The sequence below is a fragment of the Oncorhynchus masou genome, chromosome 17 (assembly GCF_036934945.1).
Source record: "Oncorhynchus masou masou isolate Uvic2021 chromosome 17, UVic_Omas_1.1, whole genome shotgun sequence".
In the NCBI taxonomy this organism is placed as follows: Eukaryota; Metazoa; Chordata; class Actinopteri; order Salmoniformes; family Salmonidae; genus Oncorhynchus; species Oncorhynchus masou.
This window is the reverse complement of record NC_088228.1, coordinates 42980848-42996726: the sequence shown is the minus strand read 5'-3', so window position 1 is coordinate 42996726 and position 15879 is coordinate 42980848. Positions and strand designations below refer to the sequence as shown.

The following is a 15879-nucleotide window of genomic DNA, read 5'->3' as shown; positions in this document are numbered from 1 at the left end:
CTACAGGGATGCTGGCCCATGTGGACTCCAATGCTTCCCATAACTTTTCTTAATCCCATTTTATTTGTTGAGTGGATTCTCTTCACTCCATGGTGGGTTTATGGTCCTGCAGAGTAGTAAAGAATTGTCTCACTCTGTCTTTCAGACCGACTGCTGCTGAGCTGCTAAATCATAAATTCTTCACTAAAGCAAAGCTAAGACAGATACTGTATATACACTGAGTGTCCAAAACATTAGGAACATTTACCAAATATTGAGTTACACCCGATTTTGCCATTAGAACAGCCTCAATTCGTTCACTCCACACTAAGGTGTCAAAAGCGTTCCACGGGGATGCTGGCCCATGTTGTCTCCAATGCTTCCCACAGTTGTGTCAAGTTGGCTGGATGTCCTTTGGGTGGTGGACCATTCTTGATACACACGGGAAACTGTTCAGTGTGAAAAACCCAGCAGCGTTGCAGATCTTGACACAAACCGGTGCACCTGGCATCTACTACCATACCCTGTTCAAAGGCACTTAAATGTTCTCTTGCCCATTCACCCTCTGAATGGCACACATACACAATCCATGTCTCAATTGTCTCAAGGCTTAAAAATCCTTCTATAACCAGTCTCCCCCCCTTCATCTACACTGATTGAAGAGGAATGAATAACAATTGACATCAATAAGGGATCATAGCTTTCACCTGGTTTCACCTGTGTTTAATGATCATTGAAAAACAGAAAAAAAAACAGAATATTCTTAGTAAATCAGCATGTATAACCATTCACAACAGAGTAAAACATTTGTTTCCAACTCTCTACATTTCAGCCCAATTTACATAATTTAAACATTTGATTCGGGCAGACACAAAGTATTAGAGTATGTCAAGCAACTGTAGCCACTAGCCAGGTAGGTACCCCTGATGATAACAGAAAACCAACTGAAACTTAACTTACATGTAAAGAGAGGGAGCACACACACACACACACACACACACAGAATAATAGTGAAAACCTCAAAACAATGAAATAACACATATGGAATCATGTAGTAACCAAAAAAGTGTTTAACAAATTGAATTATTTTTAATTTGAGATTCTTCAAAGTAGCCACCCTTAGCCTTGATGACATCTTTGCACACTCTTGGCATTCTCTCAACCAGCTTCATGAGTCAGTCACCTGGAATGCATTTAAATTAACAGGTGTGCCTTGTTAAAAGTTAAATAATGGAATTTCTTTCCTTCTTAATGAGTTTGAGCCAATCAGTTGTGTTGTGAAAAGGTAGGGGTGGTATACAGAAGATAGCCCTATTTGTCACGTTCTGACCTTAGTTTCTTTGTGATGTCTTTCTTTTAGTATAGTCAGGGCGTGAGTTGGGTGGGTTGTTTATGTTAGTTTTTCTATGTTGTGTTTTGTGTTTGGCCTGGTATGGTTCTCAATCAGAGACAGGTGTCGTTAGTTGTCTCTGATTAAGAATCATACTGAGTGATTGTTTTCTGTTGAGTGTTTGTATCTGCACCAGACAGAATTGTTTCGGTTTTGTTCGTTCACTTTGTTGTTTTTGTTCAGTGTTCTATTACTTTACTTACCACGCTGCGCATTGGTCCTCACCTCCTTCCACCGCCAACGGCCATTACACTATTGGTAAAAGACCAAGTTCATGTTATGGCAAGAACAGCTCAAATAACCAGGAATAATGAAACATTGAATAATAATAATAATAGATGTTTGGTGAATCTATGAATCTATGCATTACTCCATACATTTTCCATGATACTCAAAAGTAGTCGTTACATTTTGAATGTAATAAGCAAAAAGAGCCGACTGCCCATCATTACTTTAAGACATGAATGTCAGTCAATATGGTTTTTGTGTCGTCGCAAAAACCATCAAGCGCTATGATGAAACTGGCTCTCATGAGGACCACCACAGGAAAGGAAGACCCAGAGTCACCTCTGCTGTAGAGGATAAGTTCATTAGAGTTACTAGCCTTAAAAATTGCAGCCCAAAATAAATGCTTCACAGAGTACAAGTAACAGACACATCTTAACATCAACTGTTCAGAGGAGACTGCGTGAATCAGGCCTCCATAGTTGAATTGCAGCAAAGAAACCACTGCTAAAAGACACCAAAAATAAGAAGAGACTTGCTTGGACCAAGAAACACGAGCAATGGGCATTAGACCGATGGAAATCTGTCCTGTGCTCTGATGAGTCCAAATTTGAGAGTTTTGGTTTCAACCGCCGTGTCTTTGTGAGACGCAGAGTAGGGGAATGGATGATCTCTGCATGTGTGGTTCCCACCATGAAGCATAGAGGAGGAGGTGTGATGGTGTGTCGGTGCTTTGCTGGTGACACTGTCAGTGATTTATTTAGAATTCAAGGCACACTTAACCTGCATGGCTACCACAGCATTCTGAAGCAATACGTCATCCCGTCTGGTTTGCGCTGAGTGGGACAATCATTTGTTTTTCAACAGGACAATGACCCAACACACATCCAGGTTGAGTAAGGTGTATTTGACCAAGAAGGAGAGTGATGGAGTGCTGAATCAGATGACCTGGCCTCCACAATCACCCGACCTCAACTAAATTGAGATGCTTTGGGATGAGTTAGACTGCAGAGTGAAGGAAAACCAGCCAACAAATGCTCAGCATATGTGGGAACTCCTGTTTACAATGCATTCAAGGTGAAGCTGGTTGAGAGAATGCCAATAGTGTGAAAAGCTGTCGTTAAGGCAAAGGGTGGCTAGTTGTGCATCCTGCTACATGTTGAAAGAAATTGTGTTCACACACCGCCTTTTAAAATGGTTACCAATTCTGGATACCACTATGTGAAATCATTAGCAATAACAAGTAGTCATTATGTATGGTAATCATCATGTATTGTATTTTACAGTATTGTATGTTACTTATGTATTATTGTGGTCCTGTATAGCTCAGTTGGTAAAAGCATTGCACTAGTAACATCCGGGTTGTGCATTTGATTCCCACTGGGTCACATATGAAAATGTATTGACGTACTGTTGTCACTTTGGATAAAAGTGTCCGTTATGTCAAGGGCAGGTACTACAATACACTGTTACAGTAATGTGTTAACAGTGTGAAAACCCCTCAGAAACATCATTTTGGATACATGCTTACTGTAAGTGATGCATTTGTTACATCTCTGCTCTTATCAATATCAGATTTTGTTTAAACTTACTGTACAGTCAAATCATAGTAGTCATGATGATAATTGTACATTACAGTGCCCATAATAGTTTATATGATCATACATTACATACATTATCAAAAAACGTAGATAGTAGACAAACCATTTTAAAGCCTATAGGTTTAAACGATTGATTGATTATCAAATAAGAGCAGTTGGATTAAGTATTAGTAAAAGGTATTTTAACAAATGAGACGACAGTCATATCAATAGTAATGTGAGCATTTACTTTATATCAGTGGTTTCCAAGCTTTTTCACACCCTCCTATTATTGGGGAACATTGGCGGAGAGAACATTTTGAAGGTTTAAAGTTTATTTCCTGCAATTCTATAACATTTTGCCATGACTTATGTGTGTTCATGTGATATATAAGCGACTCAAACAGTACAACAAAATCAATACCCCATAATGTCAACGTGGAATTATATTTTTCGAAATGTTTACAAATTAATAAAAAATGAAAAGCTGAAATGTCTTGAGTCAATAAGTATTCAACCCCGTTGTTGTGGCAAGACTACATATCTTTTTTATTTGTATTTAACTAGGCAAGTCAGACAAGAACAAATTCTTATTTACAATGACGGCCTACCAAAAGGCTAAAGGCCTCCTGCTGGGACAGGGCCTGGGATTAAAAATGTTTAAAAAAGTTAAGAAGTAAAGTAATAAGTTGCATGGACTCACTCTGTGTGCAACAATAGTGTTTAACATAATTGAAACCTCATCTCTGTACGCCACACATAAGATTATCTGTAAGACCAGCAAGGTTTTCCAATGCCTCGCAAAGAGGGACACCTATTGGTACATGGATTAGTGTTAACAAAAAAAAGCAGACATTGAAAATCCCTTTTGAGCATGGTGAAGTTATTAATTACACTTTGGCTTGTGTATCAATACACCGAGTCACTACAAAGATACAAGTGTCCTTCCTAACTCAGTTGCCGGAGAGAAAGGAAACTGATGATGGATCAACAACATATTCCAAAACATGCATCCTGTTATGGATATGCTTTTAATGTGAAGTTAGGGGCAACAGGTAGCAGTTAACCCACTGTTCCTAGGCCGTCACTGAAAATAAGAGCTTGTTCATAATTGACTTGCCTAGTTAAATAAAGATTTTAAAAATCTTTAAGCACTAGGGAGTTTTTTCAGGATAAAAAAGGAACAAAATGGAGCTAATCACAGGCAATATCCTAGAGGAAAAACTGGTTCAGCCAAATATACACAGGAGTTGCTTACCAAGAAGATAGTTAATGTGGCTGAGTTCTGACTGAAATCTGCTTTCAAATCGAGACCTGAAAATGGTTGTCTAACAATTATCAACAATGAATTTGACAGAGCTTGAAGAATTAAAAAAAAAATAGTGGCAAATATTGCACAATCCAGGTGTGGAAAGCTCTTAGAGACGTACCCAGAAAGACTCACAGCTGTAATTGCTGCAAAAGGTGTATTGACTCAAGGGTGTGAATACTTATGTAAATGAGATGTTTCAATATATATTTTTTTTATTGTCATTGTGGGCTATCGTGTGTATATGGGTGAGGAAAAACAACATGTGGAATAGGTCAGGGGGTATGAATACTTTCTGAAGGCCCTGCTTACATGGCTCTGTAAGGTCTGGAAAACTGACAAGAGGAAAACTGCTGATGCACTACCCGAACATTTTCTACTATAATTATTACATTCATTAATTAAATATAATTACAGGAGTAAATTGAAAACCAATGTGAAATGTATTTCTAGATGAAACACTGATTAAGTTTGGTGAAAAAGTGTCACACCCTGACCATAGTTTGCTTTGTATGTTTCTATGTTTTGTTTGGTCAGGGTGTGATATGAGTGGGCATTCTATATTTCATGTCTAGTTTGTCTAGTTCTATGTTTAGCCTTATATGGGTCTCAATCAGAGGCAGGTGTTAGTCATTGTCTCTGATTGGGAACCATATTTAGGTAGCCTGTTTGGTGTTGGGTTTTGTGGGGTGATTGTCCTTGTTTCTGTGTTACTTTGCACCAGTATGGGCTGTTTCGGTTTTCACGTTACGTTTATTGTTTTTTGTATTGATTCGTGTTTCCATTGTTTTATTAAACATGAATCTCAATAGCCACGCCGCATTTTGGTCCGACTCTCCTTCACATAAAGAAAACCGTTACAAAAAGCGGTTGAATGATTTTGAATGTTGTACTCATTCATTTGAAAAAGTCCTTAGAGTTTTGAAACAAATGCCTTGTTGATGATCTGCTTTGAGTTTTGTACTAAGTTGTGAAAATGTACCACATACTTGTGAAAATTGTACCAACGTGATTGAAAAAAACTAATGGGTAGGTGTGGGTCCTGTCCCAAAGTGTTCCATTAAAATGGTGCCCCTCTCAATGCCCGTGCTATTTGCTCTTTATATTTAACAGAGGCCATTATGTGACCGACCGGCTCCATTGTAGCAAAATGTGAAATTGTGTTTTTTACATTAGCAAAATGTGAAATTGTGTTTTTTACATTGGATAAAAGTAGAGACTCAGAGCTAGAAAAGTCTATATCATACACTACAGTTGAGGAACAATGGGAAAGTAATTCTGCTTTGAAAGTTGAAAAACTTGTAACCCCACTTTTGAGAAAATGGCCTTTGAATGTTTTGGTACACCTACTGGAAAGCTCCTCTTTGTCTACACCCATTCAGCATCGTTCACACCATATTAAGCCTTAGTCCCACCAATCTCTTTAAGGATTCACATGTGAGGCCATGTAGTAAACACACGCAATATCAAATAAAATCAAAGTTTGTCACATGCAGAGGATACAGAAGGTGTAAACGGTACAGTGATAGTACCTGCATACCTGCATAGGAGCCATATCAAAAAGGGATTTTGTACATATTTTATCGTTAGTAGATGACGCTTACCAGACACACTTGTTGATTTGATAGGCCATGTGAAGAAAATGCTATAACCACCCCTCAACCACATCTATTTGATGGGTCACTATTGTCTGGGCATGTACACACTTTCATGAAATACAATCGATGGCCGTAATCAACCCCAGACACACCTGCTAATTTGATGGGTCATGTAATAATCTGGCTGAAGTGGAATCTTTTCTTTAGTATTTAACTAGGTTGCTAGCTAGCTAAACAATAAACCGGCATAACTTCAACTCATACTACTACCAATACAAACATTGTCATAGCTGTAGTATGAATCTGCGGGTAGCTAAAGCTAACAAACTAGGTTCAATGTTAACTAGCTAACATTATGCTATAACTAGCAATGCAAATGGTTTTCTGATTCAAATAATATTACTACACAGATCATACACGTAACGTTAGCTAGCGAGCCAGCAAGCTAACGTTTGATAGCAAACTAACAGTATCCTTTAACGTGCAATAAAAAGTTCTTTCTGACCAAATTAGAAACTTATATCTGGAAAATGTAGCTAGACTCTTACATGGATGAACGCTTCATGGCAGACTGGAATCATTTAACTTTGTTTTGTTTGTAGCTACATCTTGTTTGGCCAGCTTTGAGTCAAGTCACTCCGCTTCACACTGACCGTGGCAGTGCAGAAAAAAAGCCCATCACATTTTCCAACTGATCTGCGCTTGCTAAATTCAGGGCATCAATGTTGAGAAAAGTAGAAAAACTTTTGTAGTTTTCATGGCTAACGTTATATCTTTCAGAAATGGCACGGTAGAAAGGACTATCAACACACACTGAGCATCTCTTGTTATAGACAGAAGCAAGCTACATGGCAGACCAATCAGAACTCATCTCCTGGCATGTCCAGCTCATCCATTATCTCAGCCAATCATGGCTAATGGGAATGTCTTTTTCCATGGCTAAACCAACTAGGCTCATAATATAACTATTTCATTTGTATTTGTGGACGGATTTGTCATTAACTTCTTGCGTCGAGCAATCCCGGATCCGGGATCCTATTTATAGCCTCAAGCTCATTAGCATAACGCAACGTTAACTATTCATGAAAATCGCAAATGAAATGAAATAAATATATTTGCTCTCAAGTTTAGACTTTTGTTAACAACACTGTCATCTCAGATTTTCAAAATATGCTTTTCAACCATAGTATTGATAGCTAGCATAGCTATAAGCCTAGAATTCAGCCAGCAATATTTTCACAAAAACAAGAAAATCATTCAAATAAAATCATTTACCTTTGAAGAACTTCAGATGTTTTCAATGAGGAGACTCTCAGTTAGATAGCAAATGTTCAGTTTTTCAAAAAAATATTATTTGTGTAGGACAAATCGCTCCGTTTTGTTCACGTTTGGCTATGAAAAAAACCTGTATCCAGTTATAGCCTCAAGCTCATTAGCATAACGTAACGTTAACTATTTATGAAAATCGCAAATGAAATGAAATGAATGTGCTAGCTCTCAAGCTTAGCCTTTTCTTAACAACACTGTCATCTCAGACTTTCAAAATATGCTTTTGAACCATAGCAAAACAAGCATTTGTGTAAGAGTATTGATAGCTAGCGTAGGAATCAAATAAGGAAAAGGAATCAAAGAAAATCATTTACCTTTGAAGAACTTCTGATGTTTTCAATGAGGAGACTCTCAGTTACATAGCAAATGTTCCGTTTTTCCTGAAAGATTCTTTGTGTAGGAGAAATCGCTCCGTTTTGTACATGACGTTTGGGTACCAAAAAAAAAACGAAAATTCAGTCATCAAAACGGCGAACTGTTTTCCAAATTAACTCCATAATATCGACTGAAACACAGCAAACTCTGTTTAGAATCAATCCTCAATGTGTTTTTCACATATCTCTTCATTGATATATGTTCGTGGTAGTCTGCTTTCTCCAGTGAATCGCTTGGAAAAAGACGTGCAGTCGAAGATGACGCACCAATTTCGACGGAGGACACCGGGCGGACACCTGGCAAATGTAGTCTCTTATGGTCAATCTTCCAATGATATGCCCACAAATACGTCACAATGCTGCAGACACCTTGTGGAAACGATAGATCGGGCAGGCTCATTCCTTGCGCATTCACAGCCATATAAGGAGACAATGAAAAACAGAGCCTCAAAAATCCTGCTCATTTCCTGGTTGAAGTTTCATCTTGGTTTCGCCTGTAGCATCAGTTTTGGGGCACTCACAGACAATATCTTTGCAGTTTTGGAAACGTCAGTGTCCTCTTTCCAAAGCTGTCAATTATATGCATAGTCGAGCATCTTTTTGTGACAAAATATTGCGCTTAAAACGGGCACGTTTTTTTATCCAATAATGAAATAGCGCCCCATAGATGTAACAGGTTAAGGCACATGAAAGTTCACATGTTCCAGAAGGCATTTCTGCCCAAAAACACATTTTGCTGAAAGAAAAAGAGTTTTACATTCAAATGATGTGACGTAGTGACGCGCGACATACGCTTAGTTTCCTGAAAAAACCCACATATGTCTAGCAGGAGGCAAAAGGCTGGGTTGAATTGACAGAAGTATACCTACAGTTGAAGTCAGGTGTTTACATACACTTAGGTTGGAGTCATTCAAACTCATTTTTCAACCACTCCGCAAATTTCTTGTGAACTAACTATAGTTTTGGCAAGTCGGTTAGGACGTCTACTTTGTGCATGACAAGTCATTTTTCCAACAATTGTTTACAGACACATTATTTCACTTATAATTCACTGTATCACAACTCCAGTGGGTCAGAAGTTTACATACACTAAGAGCAATTTCTAAATGCCTGAAAGTACCACTTTCATATGTACAAATAACAGTACACAAGTATAAACACCATGGGACCACGCAGCCATCATACCGCTCAGGAAGGAGACACGTTCTGTCTCCCAGAACAACAGCAAAGGACATGGTGAAGATGCTGGAGGAAACGGGTACAAAAGCATCCATATCCACAGTAAAATGAGTCTATATATCGACAACCTGAAAGGCAGCTTAGCAAGGAAAAATCCACAGCCCCAGAACCGCCATAAAAGAGCCAGACTACGGTTTGCAACTGCACATGGGGACAAAGATCGTACTCTCTGAAGAAATGTCCTCTGGAGGAACTGCTTGATGCATTTGGGGCCTTTAAGGAAAACTCCAGGGCTGGATGGTATATACCAGTGGAAGTATACAAAACTCCAGGGCTGGATGGTATATGCCAGTGGAAGTATACAAAACTCCAGGGCTGGATGGTATATACCAGTGGAAGTATGCAAAACTCCAGGGCTGGATGGTATATACCAGTGGAAGTATACAAAACTCCAGGGCTGGATGGTATATACCAGTGGAAGTATACAAAACTCCAGGGCTGGATGGTATATACCAGTGGAAGTATACAAAACTCCAGGGCTGGATGGTATATACCAGTGGAAGTATGGAAAACTCCAGGGCTGGATGGTATATACCAGTGGAAGTATGCAAAACTCCAGGGCTGGATGGTATATACCAGTGGAAGTATGCAAAACTCCAGGGCTGGATGGTATATACCAGTGGAAGTATGCAAAACTCCAGGGCTGGATGGTATATACCAGTGGAAGTATGCAAAACTCCAGGGCTGGATGGTATATACCAGTGGAAGTATGCAAAACTCCAGGGCTGGATGGTATATACCAGTGGAAGTATACAAAACTCCAGGGCTGGATGGTATATGCCAGTGGAAGTATACAAAACTCCAGGGCTGGATGGTATATGCCAGTGGAAGTATACAAAACTCCAGGGCTGGATGGTATATGCCAGTGGAAGTATGCAAAACTCCAGGGCTGGATGGTATATGCCAGTGGAAGTATGCAAAACTCCAGGGCTGGATGGTATATGCCAGTGGAAGTACACAAAACTCCAGGGCTGGATGGTATATACCAGTGGAAGTATGCAAAACTCCAGGGCTGGATGGTATATACCAGTGGAAGTATGCAAAACTCCAGGGCTGGATGGTATATACCAGTGGAAGTATGCAAAACTCCAGGGCTGGATGGTATATACCAGTGGAAGTATGCAAAACTCCAGGACTGGATGGTATATACCAGTGGAAGTATGCAAAACTCCAGGGCTGGATGGTATATACCAGTGGAAGTATGCAAAACTCCAGGGCTGGATGGTATATCCCAGTGGAAGTATACAAAACTCCAGGGCTGGATGGTATATGCCAGTGGAAGTATACAAAACTCCAGGGCTGGATGGTATATACCAGTGGAAGTATGCAAAACTCCAGGGCTGGATGATATATACCAGTGGAAGTATACTAAACTCCAGGGCTGGATGGTATATACCAGTGGAAGTATACAAAACTCCAGGGCTGGATGGTATATACCAGTGGAAGTATACAAATCTCCAGGGCTGGATGGTATATACCAGTGGAAGTATGCAAAACTCCAGGGCTGGATGGTATATACCAGTGGAAGTATGCAAAACTCCAGGGCTGGATGGTATATACCAGTGGATGTATGCAAAACTCAAGGGCTGGATGGTATATACCAGTGGAAGTATACAAAACTCCAGGGCTGGATGGTATATACCAGTGGAAGTATGCAAAACTCCAGGGCTGGATGGTATATACCAGTGGAAGTATACAAAACTCCAGGGCTGGATGGTATATGCCAGTGGAAGTATACAAAACTCCAGGGCTGGATGGTATATGCCAGTGGAAGTATACAAAACTCCAGGGCTGGATGGTATATACCAGTGGAAGTATACAAAACTCCAGGGCTGGATGGTATATGCCAGTGGAAGTATACAAAACTCCAGGGCTGGATGGTATATGCCAGTGGAAGTATACAAAACTCCAGGGCTGGATGGTATATACCAGTGGAAGTATACAAAACTCCAGGGCTGGATGGTATATACCAGTGGAAGTATGCAAAACTCCAGGGCTGGATGGTATATACCAGTGGAAGTATACAAAACTCCAGGGCTGGATGGTATATACCAGTGGAAGTATACAAAACTCCAGGGCTGGATGGTATATGCCAGTGGAAGTATACAAAACTCCAGGGCTGGATGGTATATACCAGTGGAAGTATACAAAACTCCAGGGCTGGATGGTATATGCCAGTGGAAGTATACAAAACTCCAGGGCTGGATGGTATATACCAGTGGAAGTATACAAAACTCCAGGGCTGGATGGTATATACCAGTGGAAGTATGCATAACTCCAGGGCTGGATGGTATATACCAGTGGAAGTATACAAAACTCCAGGGCTGGATGGTATATGCCAGTGGAAGTATACAAAACTCCAGGGCTGGATGGTATATACCAGTGGAAGTATACAAAACTCCAGGGCTGGATGGTATATACCAGTGGAAGTATACAAAACTCCAGGGCTGGATGGTATATACCAGTGGAAGTATACAAAACTCCAGGGCTGGATGGTATATACCAGTGGAAGTATACAAAACTCCAGGGCTGGATGGTATATACCAGTGGAAGTATACAAAACTCCAGGGCTGGATGGTATATGCCAGTGGAAGTATACAAAACTCCAGGGCTGGATGGTATATACCAGTGGAAGTATACAAAACTCCAGTGCTGGATGGTATATACCAGTGGAAGTATGCATAACTCCAGGGCTGGATGGTATATACCAGTGGAAGTATACAAAACTCCAGGGCTGGATGGTATATGCCAGTGGAAGTATACAAAACTCCAGGGCTGGATGGTATATACCAGTGGAAGTACAAAACTCCAGGGCTGGATGGTATATACCTACAAAACTCCAGGGCTGGATGGTATATACCAGTGGAAGTATACAAAACTCCAGGGCTGGATGGTATATACCAGTGGAAGTATACAAAACTCCAGGGCTGGATGGTATATACCAGTGGAAGTATACAAAACTCCAGGGCTGGATGGTATATACCAGTGGAAGTATACAAAACTCCAGGGCTGGATGGTATATACCAGTGGAAGTATACAAAACTCCAGGGCTGGATGGTATATACCAGTGGAAGTATACAAAACTCCAGGGCTGGATGGTATATGCCAGTGGAAGTATACAAAACTCCAGGGCTGGATGGTATATACCAGTGGAAGTATACAAAACTCCAGGGCTGGATGGTATATACCAGTGAAAGTATACAAAACTCCAGGGCTGGATGGTATATGCCAGTGGAAGTATACAAAACTCCAGGGCTGGATGGTATATGCCAGTGGAAGTATACAAAACTCCAGGGCTGGATGGTATATACCAGTGGAAGTATACAAAACTCCAGGGCTGGATGGTATATGCCAGTGGAAGTATACAAAACTCCAGGGCTGGATGGTATATACCAGTGGAAGTATACTAAACCTTTTGATATACTCAGAGGTCCATTATTAGCATGTTTTATCCACTCATTTGTAAATGGTAGCTTATCAGACACGCAACAAGAAGGTCTGATATCATTATTACTGAAACAGAACCCAAGTGGTAAATATAAAGATCCAGTCCATTAATAACAATTGGAGACCTCTTACACTTCAGTGCTGTGATGCAATAATCCTAGCAAAATGCTTGGTGCATAGAATTTAAAACGTCAGATATTATTCATCCTAATCAGACAGGTTTTTTACATGGACGATACATTGGAGATAATATCAGACAAGTACTGGAACCAATAGAACACTAAGGGAAACCAGGCCTGGTTTTCTTAGCTGATTCTGAAAAGGCTTTTGATAAAGTATGATTAGAATTTAGATATAAATGCCTGGAATGTTTCAATTTTGGGGAATCTCTTATAAAATAGGTTACAGTTATGTTTAAAAAATATATATATTTCACCATTAATTAACCAGGTAGGCCAGTTGAGAACAACTGCGACCTGGCCAAGATAAGGCACAGCAATTCGACACAATACAACAACACAGAGTTACACAGGGAATAAACAAAACATACAGTCAATAATACAGTAGAACAAAGAAAACAAAACGTCTATATACAGTGAGTGCAAATGAGGTAAGATAAGGGAGTTAAGGCAATAAATAGGCCATGGTGGCGAAGTAATTACAATATACCAATTAAACACTGGAATGGTAGATGTGCAGAAGATGAATGTGCAAGTAGAGATACTGGGGTGCAAAGGAGCAAGATAAATAAATAAATAAATAAATATAGTATGGGGATGTGGTAGGTAGATAGATGGGCTTTTTACAGATGGGCTATGTACAGTTGCAGTGGTCTGTGAGCTGCTCTGACAAGCTGGTGCTTAAATCTAGTGAGGGAGATATGATTCTCCAGCTTCAGAGATTTTTGCAGTTCGTTCCAGTCATGGGCAGCAGAGAACTGGAAGGAAAGACGACCAAAGGAGGAATTGGCTTTGGGGGTGACCAGTGAGATATACCTGCTGGAGCGTGTGCTACGGGTGGGTGCTGCTATGGTGACCAGTGAGCTGAGATAAAGCGGGGCTTTACCTAGCAGAGACTTGTAGATAACCTGTAGCAAGTGGGTTTGGCGACGAGTATGAAGCGATGGCCAGCCAACGAGAGCGTACAGGTCGCAATGGTGGGTTGTATATGAGGCTTTGGTGACAAAATGGATGGCACTGTGATAGAGTGCATCCAGTTTGCTGAGTAGAGTGTTTGAGGCTATTTTATAGATGACTGAGCCTGTCGTTCCTTTCAGGCTCTGATCAGGATTACTGACCTCTGCCTGCTCTTGAACTGTCGTTTGCCTGCCCCGTTGTTGTACGACACCTTTGTTACTTCGAACTGTCTGCATCTGGGTCTTATTTTGAGGTCTGATAGACGTAGGCTATACTGAAATACGTTAGTTCTCTCAGGCTGCAACGTCTCAAATGAACCTCCTAAGGAAATCCCCAACATCAAGCTAACAGGCGCAAAGCAATTAGCGTTTAAACCATGTCAATGGGGTTCCAATACAAAGGCTCTCAGAGGACCTCGGGACTTCTAACACCTGATCTATCACCAGTGAATGATTAATCCTCAACAACACAATGCCCAGTCGTTAACTAGGTCTTTATGTCCTCAGTTAGTCCTAATAAACTCCCTGTGCCTTTCAGTGTCGTTAACTCGCTAATTAGCATTCTGATCAGGGGATCAGGAGAGAGAGAGGGCGAGAGAGTGAGGAGGGGGAGGGACATACAGTAGAGTAGAAGGATATCCCATGAGACGGTGGCACTGTGACATTGTCATTAACTTGATGTTAATTACAAATTAATAGGGCTATTTCATTTACATGTATCTCTGGCTCTGTGACGGGGCCCTCTTATAGCAGGTTACTCTAGCGAGGCCCATTGAAGCCCAGAAGATGTGGGTAGGTTCCTCTTGTCCCGTCTCCCCCCAGTGTTTCATGGGAGCTAATTAAACAGTGGGCCAGTCATCATGATTATGTCTGTGTGCTGCTTTAGCTCTGCAATGAAGGGACTTTTTGAATCAACCCATCTAGACCGTGAAGTGACTGACTGACCCTCCGCCTACTCTTAAAATGGAGACAGTGTTCCGCTCTAGAGGTCAGCCGATTATGATTTTTCAAGGCCAACACCGATTATTGGAGGACCAAAAAAAGCCAATACCGATTAAATCGGGCAATTTTTAAAAATGTATTTGTAATAATGACAATTACAACAATACTGAATGAACACTTATTTTAACTTAATATAATACATCAATAAAAATCAATTTAGCCTCAAATAAATAATGAAACATGTTCAATTTGATTTAAATAATGCAAAAACAAAGTGTTGGAGAAGTAAAAATGCAATATGTGCCATGTAAAAAAGCTAACATTTGAGTTCCTTGCTCAGAACATGGTTCCTTTTAACATGAGACTTCAATATTCCAAGGTAAGAGGTTTTAGGTTGTAGTTATTATAGAAATTATAGGACTATTTCTCTCTATACCATTTGTATTTCATATACCCTTGACTATTGGATGTTCTTATAGGCACTATAGTATTGCCAGTGTAACAGTATAGCTTCCGTCCCTCTCCTCGCCGCTACCTGGGCTCAAACCAGGAACACATGGACAACAGCCACCCTCGAAGCAGCGTTACCCATGCAGAGCAAGGGGAACAACCACTCCAAGTCTCAGAGCGAGTGACGTTTGAAACACTATTAGCGCGCACCCCCCTAACTAGCTAGCCATTTCACATCGGTTACACCAGCCTTTTAGCTAAATATGCAGGTTTAAAAATACCTTATATACTTCTGTGGATTGATTTGAAGAAAGGCATTGGTGTTTATGGTTAGGTACATTCATCCAACGATTGTGAATTTTTCGCAAATGCGCTTTTGTTAAATCATCCCCCAGCGTTGCATCGATTATATGCAACGCAGGACACGCTAGATAAACTAGTAATATCATCAACCATGTGTAGTTATAACTAGTGATTGATTGATTGTTTTTATAAGATAAGTTTAATGCTAGCTAGCAACTTACCTTGGTTTACTGCATTTGAGTAACAGGCAGTCTCCTCGTGGAGTGCAATGAGAGGCAGGTGGTTAGAGCGTTGGACTAGTTAACTGTAAGGTTGCAAGATTGGATCCCTCGAGCTGACAAGGTGAAAATGCCCCTGAACCCACCGTTCCTAGGCCATCATTGAAAATAAGAATGTGTTCTTAACTGACTTGCTTAGTTAAATAAAATATTATTATTATTTTTTTTTTAAATCGGCAAAATTGGCATCCAAAAATACCGACTTCCGATTGTTATGAAAACTTGAAATCGCCCAAATTAAATCAGTCGACCTCTATTCCGCTCTACCGCTCCCCTGTTCACGTAACTACAGCGACAGTAA

General features: G+C 40.3%; 1 protein-coding gene across 1 annotated transcript in view; it reads right to left on the bottom strand.

The window, feature by feature from the left end:
* Positions 1-676: 676 nt before the first annotated feature.
* The window catches only part of LOC135559078 (voltage-gated purine nucleotide uniporter SLC17A9-like), a 60386-nt gene continuing 45183 nt past the window's right edge, over positions 677-15879 (bottom strand). The window contains exons 11-12 of the mRNA XM_064993442.1: positions 1573-1621; positions 677-1162 (exon numbers count right to left, since the gene is read on the bottom strand). Of these exons, the coding sequence (XP_064849514.1) occupies positions 1591-1621 (31 nt within the window). The 3' untranslated portion in view covers positions 677-1162; positions 1573-1590. The remainder of the gene's footprint in view (positions 1163-1572; positions 1622-15879) is intronic.